This window comes from Cervus elaphus, chromosome 5, assembly GCF_910594005.1.
Source record: "Cervus elaphus chromosome 5, mCerEla1.1, whole genome shotgun sequence".
NCBI lineage: Eukaryota > Metazoa > Chordata > Mammalia > Artiodactyla > Cervidae > Cervus > Cervus elaphus.
The window spans coordinates 7,827,625-7,842,948 of record NC_057819.1 but is presented as its reverse complement, the minus strand read 5'-3'; the positions used below and the strand labels follow the sequence as shown (position 1 = coordinate 7,842,948).

At 50.2% G+C, this 15,324-nt stretch overlaps 1 protein-coding gene across 2 annotated transcripts in view; it reads left to right on the top strand.

The window, feature by feature from the left end:
* SGSM1 (small G protein signaling modulator 1) overlaps positions 1–15,324 on the top strand; it is a 73,758-nt gene that overhangs the window by 39,107 nt on the left and 19,327 nt on the right. Inside the window, exons 10-18 of one of the 2 annotated variants that reach the window (XM_043901515.1) lie at positions 117–184; positions 1,287–1,450; positions 1,632–1,764; positions 5,258–5,422; positions 7,275–7,413; positions 9,778–9,842; positions 11,741–11,886; positions 13,175–13,303; positions 14,390–14,572. In XM_043901515.1, the coding sequence (XP_043757450.1) occupies positions 117–184; positions 1,287–1,450; positions 1,632–1,764; positions 5,258–5,422; positions 7,275–7,413; positions 9,778–9,842; positions 11,741–11,886; positions 13,175–13,303; positions 14,390–14,572 (1,192 nt within the window). The remainder of the gene's footprint in view (positions 1–116; positions 185–1,286; positions 1,451–1,631; positions 1,765–5,257; positions 5,423–7,274; positions 7,414–9,777; positions 9,843–11,740; positions 11,887–13,174; positions 13,304–14,389; positions 14,573–15,324) is intronic. The other variant, XM_043901516.1, reaches the window with a different exon arrangement.

Below are 15,324 nucleotides of genomic sequence, written 5' to 3'. Positions count from 1 at the left end.
CATGGATGTTGGGGTTAGGTGGCCCTGGTGAGGCGGGTGGAGGAGCCTGTGGGTGGGGCGTCCCCATGATTAGCGGGGCAGGCATCCTGCAAGCCTGGCCCTCCCTCCCCTTCCAGCGTCTACTGGGACTACGCCATGACCATCCGCCTGGAGGAGATTGTCTACCTGCACTGCCACCAGCAAGGTAGGGACTGCGGGTAATCGTGGGGCCGGGGGTTCCTCCTGGGTCCCCTGCCTTCCCCACCCCCTTAGTACCTGTGCAGCCTCAGACGAGTGACCTCACCTCTCTGAGCCTCAGTTTCCACATCTGTAAAATGGGGATAGTACCAGTATCTGCTCATGGGGTTGTTGTGAGGATCAAGTGACATTTGTTAAGGGCTCAGCATCAAAGCCATGTGTCAGGCATGGTTCTCACTGTTCACGTGCCTGCTATTTAGTCGTTGCTACAACCCACTGCTAGAGGCACCGTCATTCCCATCTTAGAGCTGAGAAAGCAGCATGGTGCAAAGACATCCTTTCTAAGCGCCCCAGTCTGGTGCCAAACCCAGGCCTTTGTCCCTCCAAAGTCAGTGTTCTGAAAATCGAAGATTTATAACTGGAGTTTAATGCTCAAAGAAGGTATGTTCTGAATAAACAAAAGGCCATCCTGCTTTAGAAAGCAAGGTATCTGCACCTCACCAAGGCACCAAAGACAGTGGTTTCAGCCTATTTAATGAAACACACCTGGGTTCAAACCCAGGCTCTGCTACTCACCAGCTGTGTGACCTTGGGCAAGTGACATAACCTCTCTGAGCCTCAGTTTTATCATTTGCAAAATAGGCAATAAGAGATATGCCTCACAGGGCTGTTTTGAGTATTACAGTAAGACAGTGCCTTTAATGTGCTGTGTGTGTATACAGTAAGTGCTTAAGGCGTGTAATGCATGCTAGCAAGAGGCAATTACTGCCCTGCAGAGGGATCTATCTGACAGCCTCCATACAGAAATAGGTCAGGTCAACCTGCTGAGGGTGTTTGAAGGGGCATCATCTTCCTTTGTTGGGTGACTGCAGGGAGGCCACCCACCTTTGTCTTGACCTTGTCCTGTCATTCTCCAGTTGATGACCATGGTGGGTGGGATGAGGGAGACTCAGAGGAGGTGAAAACTGCCCCTGACCTTCTGCCCAGGCCTTTCCCAGAGCCTCCGAGCGGGACCTGGGTCTGGCTGGGGATGTCTGGGGAGGAGGGGGCCTCCCCATGCCTCATTGTGACTTCCTGCCGGGTCTCCTCTGGCCGGGTCGCGGCGGCAGTGGACAGCGGCGGGACGGTGGTGTTGGTCAGCCAGGACGGGATCCAGAGGCCGCCCTTCCGCTTCCCCAAGGGAGGGCACCTCCTGCAGTTCCTCTCGTGCCTGGAGAATGGGCTGCTCCCTCACGGGCAGCTGGACCCGCCGCTCTGGTCTCAGCGGGGGAAGGTGAGTGATCATGGGGGGCCCAGGGAGGCGGGCTGGAGGTCAGCCGTGGGGAGTGGCCGTTCTTGCCTTCGGGCCCTTGTGTGGCTGGTGGGCTCATGCACGCCCCACAGGGACCCTCAGGGTGTGCAGGTTGAGGGACAGGTGTGTCCCAGGGGCCAGGCCTTGGGGTGTGTTCTTTCAGGGCAAAGTGTTCCCTAAACTGCGCAAGCGAAGCCCCCAGGGTTCATCCGAGTCCACGTCTTCAGACAAGGAAGATGACGAGGCCACGGATTACGTGTTCAGGATCATCTACCCTGGCACGCAGTCTGAACTCGGTAAGCGGCCCTGGCCCTCGGCCCGGGGAGTCAATCTGTTTAGCTGGTCCTGAAATTGACTTCAGCTACGTGGGACCAGAGGACAAGAGATGTGAATTCTGGGGTTAGCCGGGGGACTTGGAATCAAGAAATTAGGGTCTCGGCAGCCTTGATTTTCTTCCAGATGAATAACCACTCTCTACTTGGCTAACTTAGATGTCCCTGGGTGTGAGGTGGCATGGGGTAGCAGCCATTACATGGGCTCTGGAATCCTGGTTTAACTTGGGCAAATCCCTTCACCCCTCTGTGCCTTGGTTTCCTCATCTGTAAAATGGGATGTTCATAGCACCTATTTCACAGGACTCTCACGAGGATCAAATGAGATAAAGTACTTGGCCCAGAAAGAACACTCAAATGCTATTATGTGGTTGTTACTGTTATTTTTTTTTACTTCAACAGACTGTTGTAAGGATTCAGTCAGATAATAAGCTGGTCATCATGAGCCCATAGAATGAGGCCTCACATACTGTAGGCCCTCAAGTGGTTGTCAAGAACAGCAGAGGGGGTGATTCCCTGGCAGTCCAGTGGTTAGGACTCTGCATTTTCACTGCCGAGGGAGCGGGCTCAATCCCTGGTTGGGGAACTGAGATCCAGCAAGTCATGCAGTGTGGCCAAAAAAATAAATAAAAGACAGCAGAGGGGAAGGACGACCCTAGACACTGGCACACGAGGTTATAACTTATGTCCTGCCGTTTGCATGGGGCCTGCTGTGAAGTAGTTGCTTAGTGAATGCAAACTGCGGTTGCTACAAAGATCATCCATTCCAGCGGGCTGTGGTGGCGATTAAATGAATTAATATTTGATAAATTCTCAGAAGGAAGCCTGGCATTTGTTAGGCACTGTATGTGTGTCTGTTAAACAAGTGAGTAATAAGTTATAGCTTGTTTCTGGAAACTTCATTTTATCTAACCCTCTGTGGCCCTGTTGTCCCCATTTGATGGATAATGGCTCCGAGCTTCCCTTTGTTTAAGGGACCACAGCTGGGCAGCGAGGGCGTTTTTAAAGCAGACGTCCTCCCTGGCGAGGTTGGACTCATCATGCCAGGCCTCTCAGTGCTCTCGCTCACATCCACTGCAGTCAGAGCTGGGGTGTGGGGGCAGGCTTGGTGCTGAGGTCTTGGGTTAGCCTGTGTTTTCTTGTGTGTACCTTTATGGCCCGTTAGGAGGAAAGCCTTACATTCCTGTGTCATTAAGAGCTATAGAGTGTCCTGACGTGCATCCCTCCATCTGTTCCCGCCCAGGATCAAGGTCTGGAGCTGGCCCAGCCTCTCTGTGGTGCCACTTCCCCCCAGAGGGCTGATTCATCCGAAGGCCAGGTGCCCAGCTGCTGCCTTCCCTGGCTATACAAATCCAACACGTGATTTGTAGGCTCTAGCTGGGAGCCAGGCTGGGTGCTCACTGTCTTTCCTCTTTGGGGAATATCCGCGTCAGCCTGTCGTGGTCCTGGGCGTGCCAGGGGAACAGATGCTATCTGCTCCCACTCACGCCCTCTATGCGTGCAGCTCCTCTGCCATCTGCCAGCCTCGTGTCTCCGTGCCTGAGGGTTTCTGCAGACACCAGGGTTCCTTCTGCCCATGGGTGGGGTGGCCTACAATCATTGCCTCCCTGGAGCAGCCAGTGACTGGCAGGAGCTGTGTATAAATGCCCCAGCTCTCTCACCCCTCGAGTGAGAACATCCTGAAACGTGTGTTCTGCACGTGTCCAAGAGACCCCTCACGAGGTCAAGTGCCAGTAGTCCGTAACGGCAACGTACATGGTGACTAACTCGCTACTCTCTTCACCCTTCTCCTCCTGGGTCCCTTTATCTCTCCCTACCCGTGCTTCTTGGAAACATCTCCCAACTTGCACTTAAATCCTTGTCTGCCTTCAGGGAAACCCCAGCCAAGTCAGTGTGTTTAAAATGGGGTTTCTCAGTCTTAGCACCACTGACATTTCAGATGGAATAATTCTTTGAAGTGGAGGCTGTCCTATGCACTGTAGGATGTGTATTTAAAACCAAACATCACTTTGCCAACAAAAGTCTGTATACTCGAGGCTATGGTCTTTTCAGTAGTCATGTACAGATGTGAGAGCTGGACCTTAAAGAAGGCTGAGCACCAAAGAATTGATACTTTCAAACTGTGGTGCTGGAGAAGACTCTTAAGAGTCCCTTGAACAGCAAGGAGATCAAGCCAGTCAATCTTAAGGAAATCAACCCTGAATATTCATTGGAAGGACTGCTGCTGAAGCTCCAATACCTTGGCCACCTGATGCAAAGAGCCGACTCATTGGAAAAGACCCTGATGCTGGGAAAGATTGAGGGCAGGAGGAGAAGGGGGCAGCAGAGGATGAGATGGTTGGATGGCATCATTGACTCAATGGACATGAACTTGGGCAAACTTCGGGAGATGGTGAGGGACAGGGAGGCCTGGAGTGCTGCAGTCCATGGGGTCCAGAGTCGGACACGACTTGGTGACGGAACAAGAAGAAAAATTCTTTGTGGTGGGGGCTGTCCTATGCACTGTAGGATGTTGAGCAGCTTCCCTGGTCTCCACTCACTGGATGCCAAGTAGTGAATCCGTCCCCACCACCAACACATGTGACAGCCAGAAATGTCTCCAGACATCACCAAGTGTCCCTTGGAAAGCCAGCAGCACCCAAGTTGAGACCCGCTGATCTAGGGCAAGGATGGGTTAGGGAGTCAACAGCCGACAGGAGAACAGCTGAGAGAGTATGAATAGGATCTCGGGGTCTGAGCCTCTGGGTTGGAATCCCAGCTTCATCACTTATTAGCTGGGTGGTCTTGGGCATGCTGCTTAAACTCACTGTGCCTCAGTCTTCTAATCTGTAAAAGGGGATAATGGTAGGACTTGAGCTCAGAAAGCCACAGCTGTTGTTAGTGGGAAGAGAAGAAGGGACTTTAGCCAAAAAGACCGGATACCCCAGTGACGACCTGGTGAGGCTTTGGGTGAGTAAGTTGTCTCATCGGTCTGAGCCTCCGTTTTCTCTCATGCAAAATAGGACACAAAACACATCCCTTGCAGCAGGGGTCCCCACCCTCCGGGATCCAATGCCTGCTGGTCTGAGGTGGAGCTGATGCAATAATAACAGAAATAAAGTGCACAGTAAATGTCATGTGCTTGAATCATGCCCAAACCATCCACCCCAACCCTGGTCCGTGGAAAAGTTGTCTTCCCCAAATCCAGTCCCTGGAGCTGAAAAGGTTGGGGACCACTGCCTTACAGGCTCATCAGAGGTGAGGCGGTTCCCTTTATGGTATGGCACCCAGCACATAGTAGGCTCTTTATAGATGTCGGCATTCTTTCTTCCTCTAACAAACACAAGCCACGGGAACTGTGGAGCAGGATGGGGAAAGGTTCAACCCCCGGGGAATTGGTTCCTCCGCCTTTTCAGTGTCCTGTCCCACCCACCGCAGACCTTCCATTTCATTGGTGCTTTTATTTTTGTCTCTTAAGTTGCTTCCAGCCCCCTGGGCAGCCCTCCCCTCATCTCCGCGGGCCCTGCCTGGATGGTGGTCCCTGCAGGCCGGTCCGTGTTAGTGGTGGCCAGGGGCAGCCGGTGGGCGCAAGCCAGTTGGGACACGACCCTCCCCACGTCACGCCTGAAGCCGCAGCCCCTCAGTAATGTCTGGGCTCCCCTCACCCCTGGGACTGGGCGCTGGCCGCCTCTGCCATGTTGTCATTTGAGTCTGGGTCCTCAGGGGGAGATGGAGGCAGGGGAAAAATGGATGCCCTTACATGGTCTTGCCTCTGTGCTACAAGACACAACTTGGAGTGTTGTGGGTTCAGCAGCAGAGGGGTCCACTGATGATGTCTGCAGGGGGCGAGAGGCTGGGGCTGGGGGCATGCTTGCCACACTGGGGCCAGTGTCCTGGTCAGTGCTTCCCGGAGGTTGGCTGAGAACTGGGATGTTTTCCAGAACATTTTATAGGGGCTGACTGGTCTTTCTTGGCCAGTTCATTGGTGAGTCTGCTACAGAGCCACTTTTGATGGACCCCAGAACCTCATTCTGTTAGCAGCTTTCTGTTCTGTCCGTGGGTGGGCAGACGCTGTCACCAAGGGCGCTTTGATGACTGGGGGGGTCAGGTCCACAACTCCTCCTCTCCTTAGAGCCAAGGGGAGAGGCCAAGTATTGCCAGCCATCCTTAAGGAGGCGTTGCTCACTGGGCAAATGTGTGCCCCTTTAAGTTCCTAAAGCAGGGCTTGGCAAGCTAAGGCCAAAATCCAAATCCTCTGTTTCGCTCATGAACTGAGGTTGGTGTTGACGTTTTTAAATAATTGAAAAAAAAAAAACAATATTTCGTGACAGGTGAAAACAATATGAAATTGACATTATAGTGTCCCTGAATGAAATTTTATTAGAACATAAACCATCCTCATTTGTTTGCAATTTTTTTGGCTAGTTTTGTTCTAGGATGGCAGAGTAGAATGGTTATGATAGTGACCAAATGTCTTGCAAACCCTCAAATATTGTCTACCTGGCCCTTTACAGGAGATAGTCAGCAAGTCCTGTCCTAGAGAAAATGCCATTTTTTTGCACCAAGAGGCCGGGAAATTAACCATAGAAATGGTAATGCCTGGGTCACTGGTGTGTTTGTTCTGCAGTGTTGCAAATGCTGTGGCTTCCATGGAGCCGGGAAAGAAAACAATATGGGAAACTATGAGTGGTACATCCTTGGGAGCAGTTGATCAGGAACCACCAGTGTCCAAGAGTTAGGAGACCATTTGTGCCCCTTAGTTCTCAGACATGGCTGCTACCTCAGAACTCTTTTTGAAAGACAGACCCGAGGGCTGTATCACCAGGAGACTTTAGTCCAGTAGGTCAGGCATACGGGTGGGATACAGGCATATGGCTTTTAAACAAGCACCCCACGTGATTCTGGGGGAGTTGCCAACCTGTTTGAGGCTCTCTTGGTAGAGCGGCTATAGGAGCAGGACCATGGACCCTGCAGGCATCTTCATCAGTGGGGACTCCTCTGGGTCCCCTTGCTATTGAGTGTCCTGCCTCCCCTGTTGAGCCAGGCTCCCTTACATCTCACCACCAAGGGCTCCCCATGAGACCTACCTCTGGGGACTCGAGGCCATCGGTCCTCCCCAGATTCCCCAGCGGGCTCCCCTGCCTTCCTGCCAGCCTCCCATGAGGACAGCTGAAGGACAACATGGTGGGGGTTGGCCTCCTGCTCTGCGACTGGGCCTGTTTGTCTGGCTCTGATCTCTCTCTGTCTCTTCAACTGCCATCAGCCCTTCCTATCACCCTGGGGACCCGCAATCTTGGTGGTGGCCTTCATTGACTTGGATGGGCTCAAGGACCTGGGTCAGACGGTGATTGAGGTCGCTGTTTCCTACTGTGCCATTCAGGGTCTTTCCCTGTCCCTGCGCTGGTGTGGGGGTGAGCTGCTTGCTTTGGGGTGAGGTTTCTGGGACCCGCAAAAGCTTTACCAGGGCTCTTCCTCTGCCCTTGCTACCACCACAGTTCCCCAGGACCTAATGGATGTCTCTGTGAGCAGCCTGCCATCCCTGTGGCAACCCAGCCCCCGGCAGTCCTCCTGTTCCTCCTGTTTGCAGAGCGGCTCGGCTGATGGTGGCTCGGCCAACGGCTGCAGCCATGAGAGGTATGGGGGCTTGGGCTGTGCACGAAGAAATGCAGGCGCGGACTGGAGGTGTGCGGGCGCCCGTTTCTTGTCCTGCGCTGAAGTCAGGGGAGTTAACACAGGCTATAGCAGCATCCAGGGCTTCCCTAGTGGTCCAGCGGCGAACAGCCCGCCGGTCAATGCAGGAGAGGTGGGTTCGACCCCTGGGTGGGTGAGATCCCCTGAAGAAGGAAATGGCAACCCACTCCAATATTCCTGCCTGGGAAATCCCATGGACAGAGGAGCCTGGCTGGGCTACAGTCCATGGGGTTGCAGAGTCGGACACGACTGAGCGACTAAACAACAACAACAACATAGAATCATTCAGATCTTGGTTAAATCCTGGCCTTGTGAAGTCCTCGCTTCCTTACATATATCAGTCAGGATCAACAAGGTACTGTCACTGGAACAAACAGTCCTAAAATCTCAGTGATTTATTACAACAAAAAATGACTTATCATGCATGCTATGTGTCTACCATGCATCGGCAGGGATTTTTACTTTTTCTACATTCACGGGCCTGGCAGATGGAGTTACCACCATCTTGAATATTGCGAATACCAGTGACTAAAGGAAATGCTTGCTTTATTTAGCTGTCTTAAGGACAAATAATGGTTTAAAAGTGGCCAGTCCGTGTACCGGGCACATGGTGATATTCAGTAAATGACACTTCTTAAATTTATTGCATAAAGTTAAATCCCCAAATGGTCTCTCTCCTTGTCCACAGAGCTCTGTCTTCTCCGGACTACTCGGCCTATTCACGAGACTGGTCCTATTTCCCACTGACCCAGCCTGGCCTGGCCTGGGAGAGTGGAATCCTTTTTTCCTTGCTGGGCCTCTGTCCCAGTGCATGGCCCATTCTTCAGTCGTAGGAATATAAGTGGGGGCCAACATCCAATCTGTGAAGCCACAGAACTCCTGGCTGTCAGTGTGGTCTGTGGGCCAGCAGCATCATCACCTGAGCAGATTCTCTGCCCCTCGCCCCAGAACTACTGAAGCCGAATCTGCGTTTAATACATCACCTAGGGTCCCAAGATGAAGTGTGTGCTTGTAAGCTTGAGAAGCACTGAAATGACTAGAGATTCTCACGTTTTAATATCCATCAGAATCACCTTGGGGATCACATACTGCTTCCTCGACCACTTCCTAGAGATCCTGATTGAGTAGATCTGTGCAGGGCCTAGGAATCCACATGCTGGAGAAACCCCAAGTGATTCTGTGACTGACGGTCCCTGGACCATTGACAAATGCTGCTCTAACCCAGTACCCCCACTCATAGCATCCGCTCCACAGCTGCAGTGGTGGGGAATTCACCACCTTACGGACAGCCAAGGCCGCTTTAGGGAGCAGCGACCAGTGTGATGCTGCCCTTATGTAACCTGAGGCTGCCTGAGCCTCACCAGCCTAAGGGCACAAGAGGGTGTCTTTAGTGTTTAACGCCTCCCTGTGCATGCCTGGAGGACTTTAGCCATGCCTCCTTCCCAGTCTCCCTGGGTTTTTAATGGGTGTGATATTCTTCTACTCTGTTCTTTCCAAGAATGGACCACACTTCTTTCAGCAGTCCTGTTTTCCCCATCAGTTCTGAGGCCATATTTCTCTCTCCTCTTTCACCTAAAACAGCATCCCTGTCTCAAATTCCCGTGCAAGGAGAATCTCTGAGGCATTACCTGCTTTGCAATTAACCAGACTCTGAATCCCAGACTGTCTCCTCTCTGGTTCAGCTGGGTCACCTTAGAAGTCAGAACATTTTCTGCTGGTAATGGAAACCCACTTCCAACTGGTGCAAATGGAAAATAAAACGTATTGATAGAGCTGAGACCTCCAGCAGCATGGGGGCTTTAGGCATGGCTGGATCCAGATGTGCCACACAGGAATGTGTTTCTTCAGCGCTCAGCTCTGCTTATCTCTAAGATGGTTTCATTCTCAGGCAGGCCCTTCCTATGCAGCAATAAAAATGGATCCTAGCAGCTGCTGCCCTGTGTCCCACTGGCTTAGGAACTCAAGTAAAGAAGAGTGTCATGTTTCTAGTAGATGTGCCAGGGTTGATTCTCATTGGCCCAGGTTGAATCATGTGATGCCCCCCTGACCCAAGCACTGTGCCTCTAAGCTGAGTCATGTACTGGGTAGAATCAGCTCCACCCAAAGCATAGGAACAGAATTGGGAAGGAGGAAACTTCCAAAAAGAAGGGGCAGTGATGCTACGCAGGTGGAAACAACAGTATCCCTGGTCTCTTTGACTGGCTGGTTCTCATCTGCTCCCCAGAGATAATGAGTTATGTTCCTCTCCAGCAAGCCCAGGCTATGTGTGGATCTGTACTAAATGTCTTCCTTTTGCTCCACCTGCAGGGCTCCCTTGAAGCTTCTCTGTGACAATATGAAGTACCAGATCCTTTCCAGAGCCTTCTATGGATGTGCGTATTGGCCTTATTTGCCATTATGGTCTCCAGCGAGCCTTTATTCAGTGCCTACTGCATATCAGCAGTATCAGGGGAGTGAGCCTGGCTGTTTCCTAGGTGTCTAGTGTTGGTTAGGTTACATTAACCTCCCTGAGCCTCAATTTCCTCTTTTACAGATTGGGCATGAAATTTCTCCCGTGGTTCTAAGAGAAGGCAGTGAACAATGGGGCTCCTTGCTGGAAGGAGCAAGGTTTAATTACCATTGCATCTCTTGTTTCCCACCTTAGAGGGTGTGTTTTCAGGATTAAATGGAAACATACATAAAGCACCTAATATTGCTTGCAGTTGGTGCTCAATAGATGTCAGTTCTTTCTTCCTATAGGTAGGAGCAGAAGAGTAAGATGGCCTAATCCCTTTCCAATAACTTAAAAACTAACTTAATAACACAGGTGCTCTGATGGTTTCCAGTTAACAGATGAGGAAACTGAGGCACAGAGAGGCACAGGGACTGGCCGAAGGTCACACAGCGAAAGTGACAGCACTGGGGCTCTCAAACCCAGGCCTGCAAGGACTGTTTTTCCACTCTCCTATTTTGATTCTTTAGGAGGTTTTATTTCCCCAACCTCACAGCGTAGATGGGGAAGATAAAACATGTGTATATTTTCAGGAAATCTAGGAAAGTGTTACTACATCCTGCATGTAGTAGTATTTTTTCCTGTGAATAAATAGTGCAGATCGTATCAGCCTGGAGAGACGGGGAAAGCGTGAGCTCCCCAAGGTCAAGCTTTTTGCCTGTTCTGTTACCATCCATCCGCAGTGCCTAATGCAGGGCCTGGCATGGAGGAGGCGCTGGGCAAGTATTTATGAAACCACAGTGGAGGAGCTTCCTGGTGGAAGGGGTGGGAGTCAAGGTGGGCTTGATGCCCTCACATGATGTGGCTCCTCCCTGATGGTGGTTGAGAGCCCAGATTCTGGAGCAGATGGTCTGCATTCATATCCCAGCTCCACACCTAGCACCGTGACCTGGGCAAGTGATACATGCAGACTGTGCCTCGGTATCCCCATCTGTAAGATGGGCATAGTAACAGGACCTGCTTCATAGGGTCGTAGTGAGAATCAGCTAAGTTATCTAAGCTCTGAGAGCGGCACCCTGGGACAGAGTGTGTGCTGGGTAAGTGTCAGCTATCACACCGTCGTCGTCATAATCATCGTGATTAGCCCGATTGTTGGTGGGTTGAGTCCTCAGGCTCCAGCTGGTCCAGGGTCCTCTCTGGGACTTGAGGATGAATTGGGGGTCGGGAGTAACCAGAAGGAAAGAGCATGGTCAGAGCAAACACAGGCCAGCGTTTGCTGAATCCTGTATGTGGGCCAGGCGCTGTGGCCTCCAGGCACCCAGGGTGGAGCTGATGAAGGTTGGCGGGTAATCCTCTAAGAGTGCAGAGCCATCTTTGAAAGCAAACCAGTGCCTTCAGCATCTCCCCTGCTACTGACCTCAGGGCCTTCTTTATCCAGCTGCAATTGGAACAAGTCCTGTCCTCTCCCATTCTCTCTCTCTTAGTATTCATTGGAGGCACCCCGAGGCACATGAGCCCATAGAGTCACTTGCCCCTTCCTGCCTTCAGCCTGTGAATTAAATGCCTTGGTTTCCAGCTGGAGAGGAGTGGGCATCACCCCAGTTGAGGCTGAAAGAGGTGACGTGACTTCCCCAGGGTCACAGGGCCATGAAGCAGTTAAGCCAGCAAGTAATTTCGCCCCTCTGAGCCTCACCTTCCTCAACCTGGAAAAAGGGGATGATGAGAATTTGCTGGTCACAAGGGTTCGGTCAGATTACGAGGACAGTACTTCGGAGACTTCGTGAGACAAGGTAGGGGTGCTGGATGCTGGGCAGCGACACTTTCCCTCCCTCCCCGCAGGGCTTGCCTACTGCAGACACCTGTCTACCGTGAGGACCCACCTGTCAGCCCTGGTCAATCACATGATCGTGTCCCCTGACTTGCCCTGTGATGCTGGACATGGGCTGACGGCCGGGATCTGGGAACAGTACCTGCAGGACAGCACAGTAAGGCGTGGCCAGAGACTTTGGGGGGACAGAGACTATGGGGACCTCTTATCATTCTTCAAAGAATGAAGAATGCAAGTGTACATATTTTTTAAAAGTTTTAAGATATTATGTCTCTGCTACACCCACCCCCCCAGTTCTGATACCCTAAATTAATGACTAGTATCAGTTTGGTGTAGAGCTTGCTATACGTTTCCTATACTTATACATTCACAGGTATGTCTATATAGATAAAGCTGAAATTCATTTTTTAATGAGGTGACATTATATTTGCATTTTGAGTGATCAACTTACTTTTATATGAAGGACATCTTCCAGATCCTAGGTGAAATACTGCATGTTAGAACCTTAGCCCCTCATATATGCATGGACCATAATTTAGTCAAATCTTCCTCTAATGATGGACATCTAGGCTGTTCCTGTTTCTTTTCTTTTTTTTTTAAATTATTTCAGCAGTGCTATAGTCAACATCTTTATAAGCATATACCTTTCTATACTAGTTTTCTTATTTCAAGGGTAGATTCTTAGAAATAAAGCTGTTTGATGTCCATTTTCAATTTAAATGGATATGACAGCTTACCTTTCTGGAAAAGTTAAAGTGTTCATAATCCCTGGCAGTCTGTGAGCATGATTGCACGTTTCCTAAGGAATGCAAAAGATTTATCGACTTCTGGGCCCCACTCCAGCTTTACTGATTGAGCACTTCTAAGAGTGGACCCCAAGAATTTATATTTTGGGAGTTTCCCACAGAATTCCCTGGCAGACCAGTGGTTAGGACTCCATGCTTTCATCGCTGAGGTCACAGATTCAATTCCTAGTCAGGGAACTAAGATCTCTCGGGCCATGCATTACAGCCAAAAAAAAGAAAGAAAAGAAAGTTCCCCAAGTGCTCCTAGAGATCTCCCCAGTTTGGGAAGCACTATCCTAAGGACAAATTGGCTGAAACAATAAATAGTCAAAATGGATATTTTTCATCTAACACTTCTGCAACCATTTACTACCTGCTTGGTTGCATTGTAGTATCAGGGCTGCAGTAACACCGTAGTCCCTGCTGTTTTAGTTACTTGACACTATAGAGGTGTATTTCTTACTCATTTATTAATAACAGCAATTGGAGATTTCCTAGGCTTTTTCAAATATGATGCCATCATGGACATCTGTGTCCACGTGGCTTTGCTTGTTCACAGCATGATCACTGAGGGCTAGGTCCGATAGCTGGGACTACTGGGTCCCAGAGCCCATGCCCTAGTTTTGTGTTGACCAAATCTTTGCCTCCCCCACATACCAGAGTTACGAGGAGCAGGAGCTGCTACGTCTCATCTACTACGGGGGCATCCAGCCGGAGATCCGCAAAGCCGTGTGGCCTTTCCTCCTGGGCCACTACCAGTTCGGGATGACAGAAACAGAGAGAAAGGAGGTTGGTTACCCCAGAGGGGCAGTGGGGTCCTTGGCAACAGGAAGAGCCAGGTACTGTGGGGGTGGGGGAGCTCTAGTCCCCTGGTGGACCAGGGGGACAGGGAGATATGGGGGAGTGGGAAGGTTGAGAGCAGCGCCGTCCATTAAATGCAGCACAAGCCACAGATGTCGTTTCTTTCAAATAGCTTTTTTGAGATAATGATCGATTCACATGCACTTGTAAGAAGACATCTCCTTCATCCAGCTTTCCCACAATGGTAACTTCTTGCAAAACTGTAATACAATTTATCATAAGCAGGGTATTGACATCAACATGGATATGTACTGGCAGTATATCAATCTTCATTTTTAAAGTCCATATTCTATTGCGTTTCTTTTTGTTGTTGCCTATAATAAATGTCTATATTTTTAATTGAGATATAGTTTATTTACATTATGTTAGTTTCAGGCATTTAACATACTGATTTAAAATTTTTATAAATTAGGGGTTTCCTTGGCGGTACAGTGGTTAAGACTCTGTGGTTCCCATGCATGGAGCACGGGTTCAATCCCTGGTGTGGGAACTAAGATCCATATGGCATGCAACATAGTCGAAAAATAAGATTAAAAAAAAATTTTATTTTAAACTAACTGATTAACATAGTGCCTGACATATAGTAGACATTCAATAAATATTTTACTCAGTCCAGACATCTGGACTTAACAATTAAAAAATGTTTTTATAAATTACAGTCCGTTTATAGTCATTATAAAATATTGGGTATATTCCATGTGCTGTATAATATTTCCTTATACACACACACACACACATATATATACATGTATATATATATATATGTCAGTCTTGATCAGACTTCCCATTTTACTTGTGCTCACGTGTATGTGTCTATTTAGTTCTCCACAGTTTTATCACACGAGTGGGTTTGTGTATCACCACCACAGTCAACATGTTGAACATTTTGTGGTGCTGCTGTGGTCCTCATGTCCTTTTATAGCCACACCCACCTCCCTCCCGCTCACTCCCATCCCTGACCCCTGACAGCCACTGATCTGTTCTCTCCGGCTGACCGTGCATCTGCCCTGGCAGGTGGACGAGCAGATTCACGCCTGCTACGCACAGACCATGTCCGAGTGGCTGGGCTGTGAGGCGATCGTGCGGCAGAGGGAGCGGGAGTCGCACGCGGCCGCCCTGGCCAAGTGCTCGTCAGGCGCCAGCCTGGACAGCCACCTGCAGCGCATGATGCACCGGGACTCCACCATCAGCAACGAGGTGACGGGCGGCTCCCCGCGGGGGGCCAGGTGGAGGCCAAAGGCTGGGCTCTGCTTCGTGGGGCTGCTGAAGGAGGGGCGAGGGCTGGGTGTCTGGGGCCTTAGCACAGACCTGACTCCAAACTCCAGCCCCTTCATTTCTTAGCTCTGGGGCTCAGGCAAGCAGCTTTACTTCTGGGCCTCAGTTATCTCATCTATGAAATGGAAATGATCGTTTGTATAGGGGAGATTTGTGTGCAGCTCCAACAAGATAGTATATATTAAAGTACCCAGCACAACATTAGACCTTCACTTATTCAGCAAATGCTGTTGAGTACCTACCATGTGCCAGGTACTGTCAGGAATGTCCTGGAATGTCAGGAATGCTCCAGTGAACAGGTCAGACATATCTGTCCTGATGGAGCCCCAAGTTTAGCAGCCAAAAGCTGGAGGTGAAAAGAAAGTCAGTTCCCTTCACCAATGATGTATCAGTCATCAATTGCCACGCTAATACTGTGTAACAAACAACCCCCAAAAGCCAGTGACATCCAACAATAACTATTTCTTTTTCACTCGTGAGTCTGTGGGTCAGCTGGGCAGTTCTGCTCAGCTGAAAGGTTTGTTGTTCTATGTTGGGTTCTCACGTGTCTGGGGTGGCTCAACCCTGCTCCTCATGTCTCATCCTCCAGCAGACTAGCCTGGTCACCTTCTCACAATGAAAGCAGATCTTTAAGAGAAAAAGCAGAAATGCACAAGCCTTTTTTATGTGTCTGC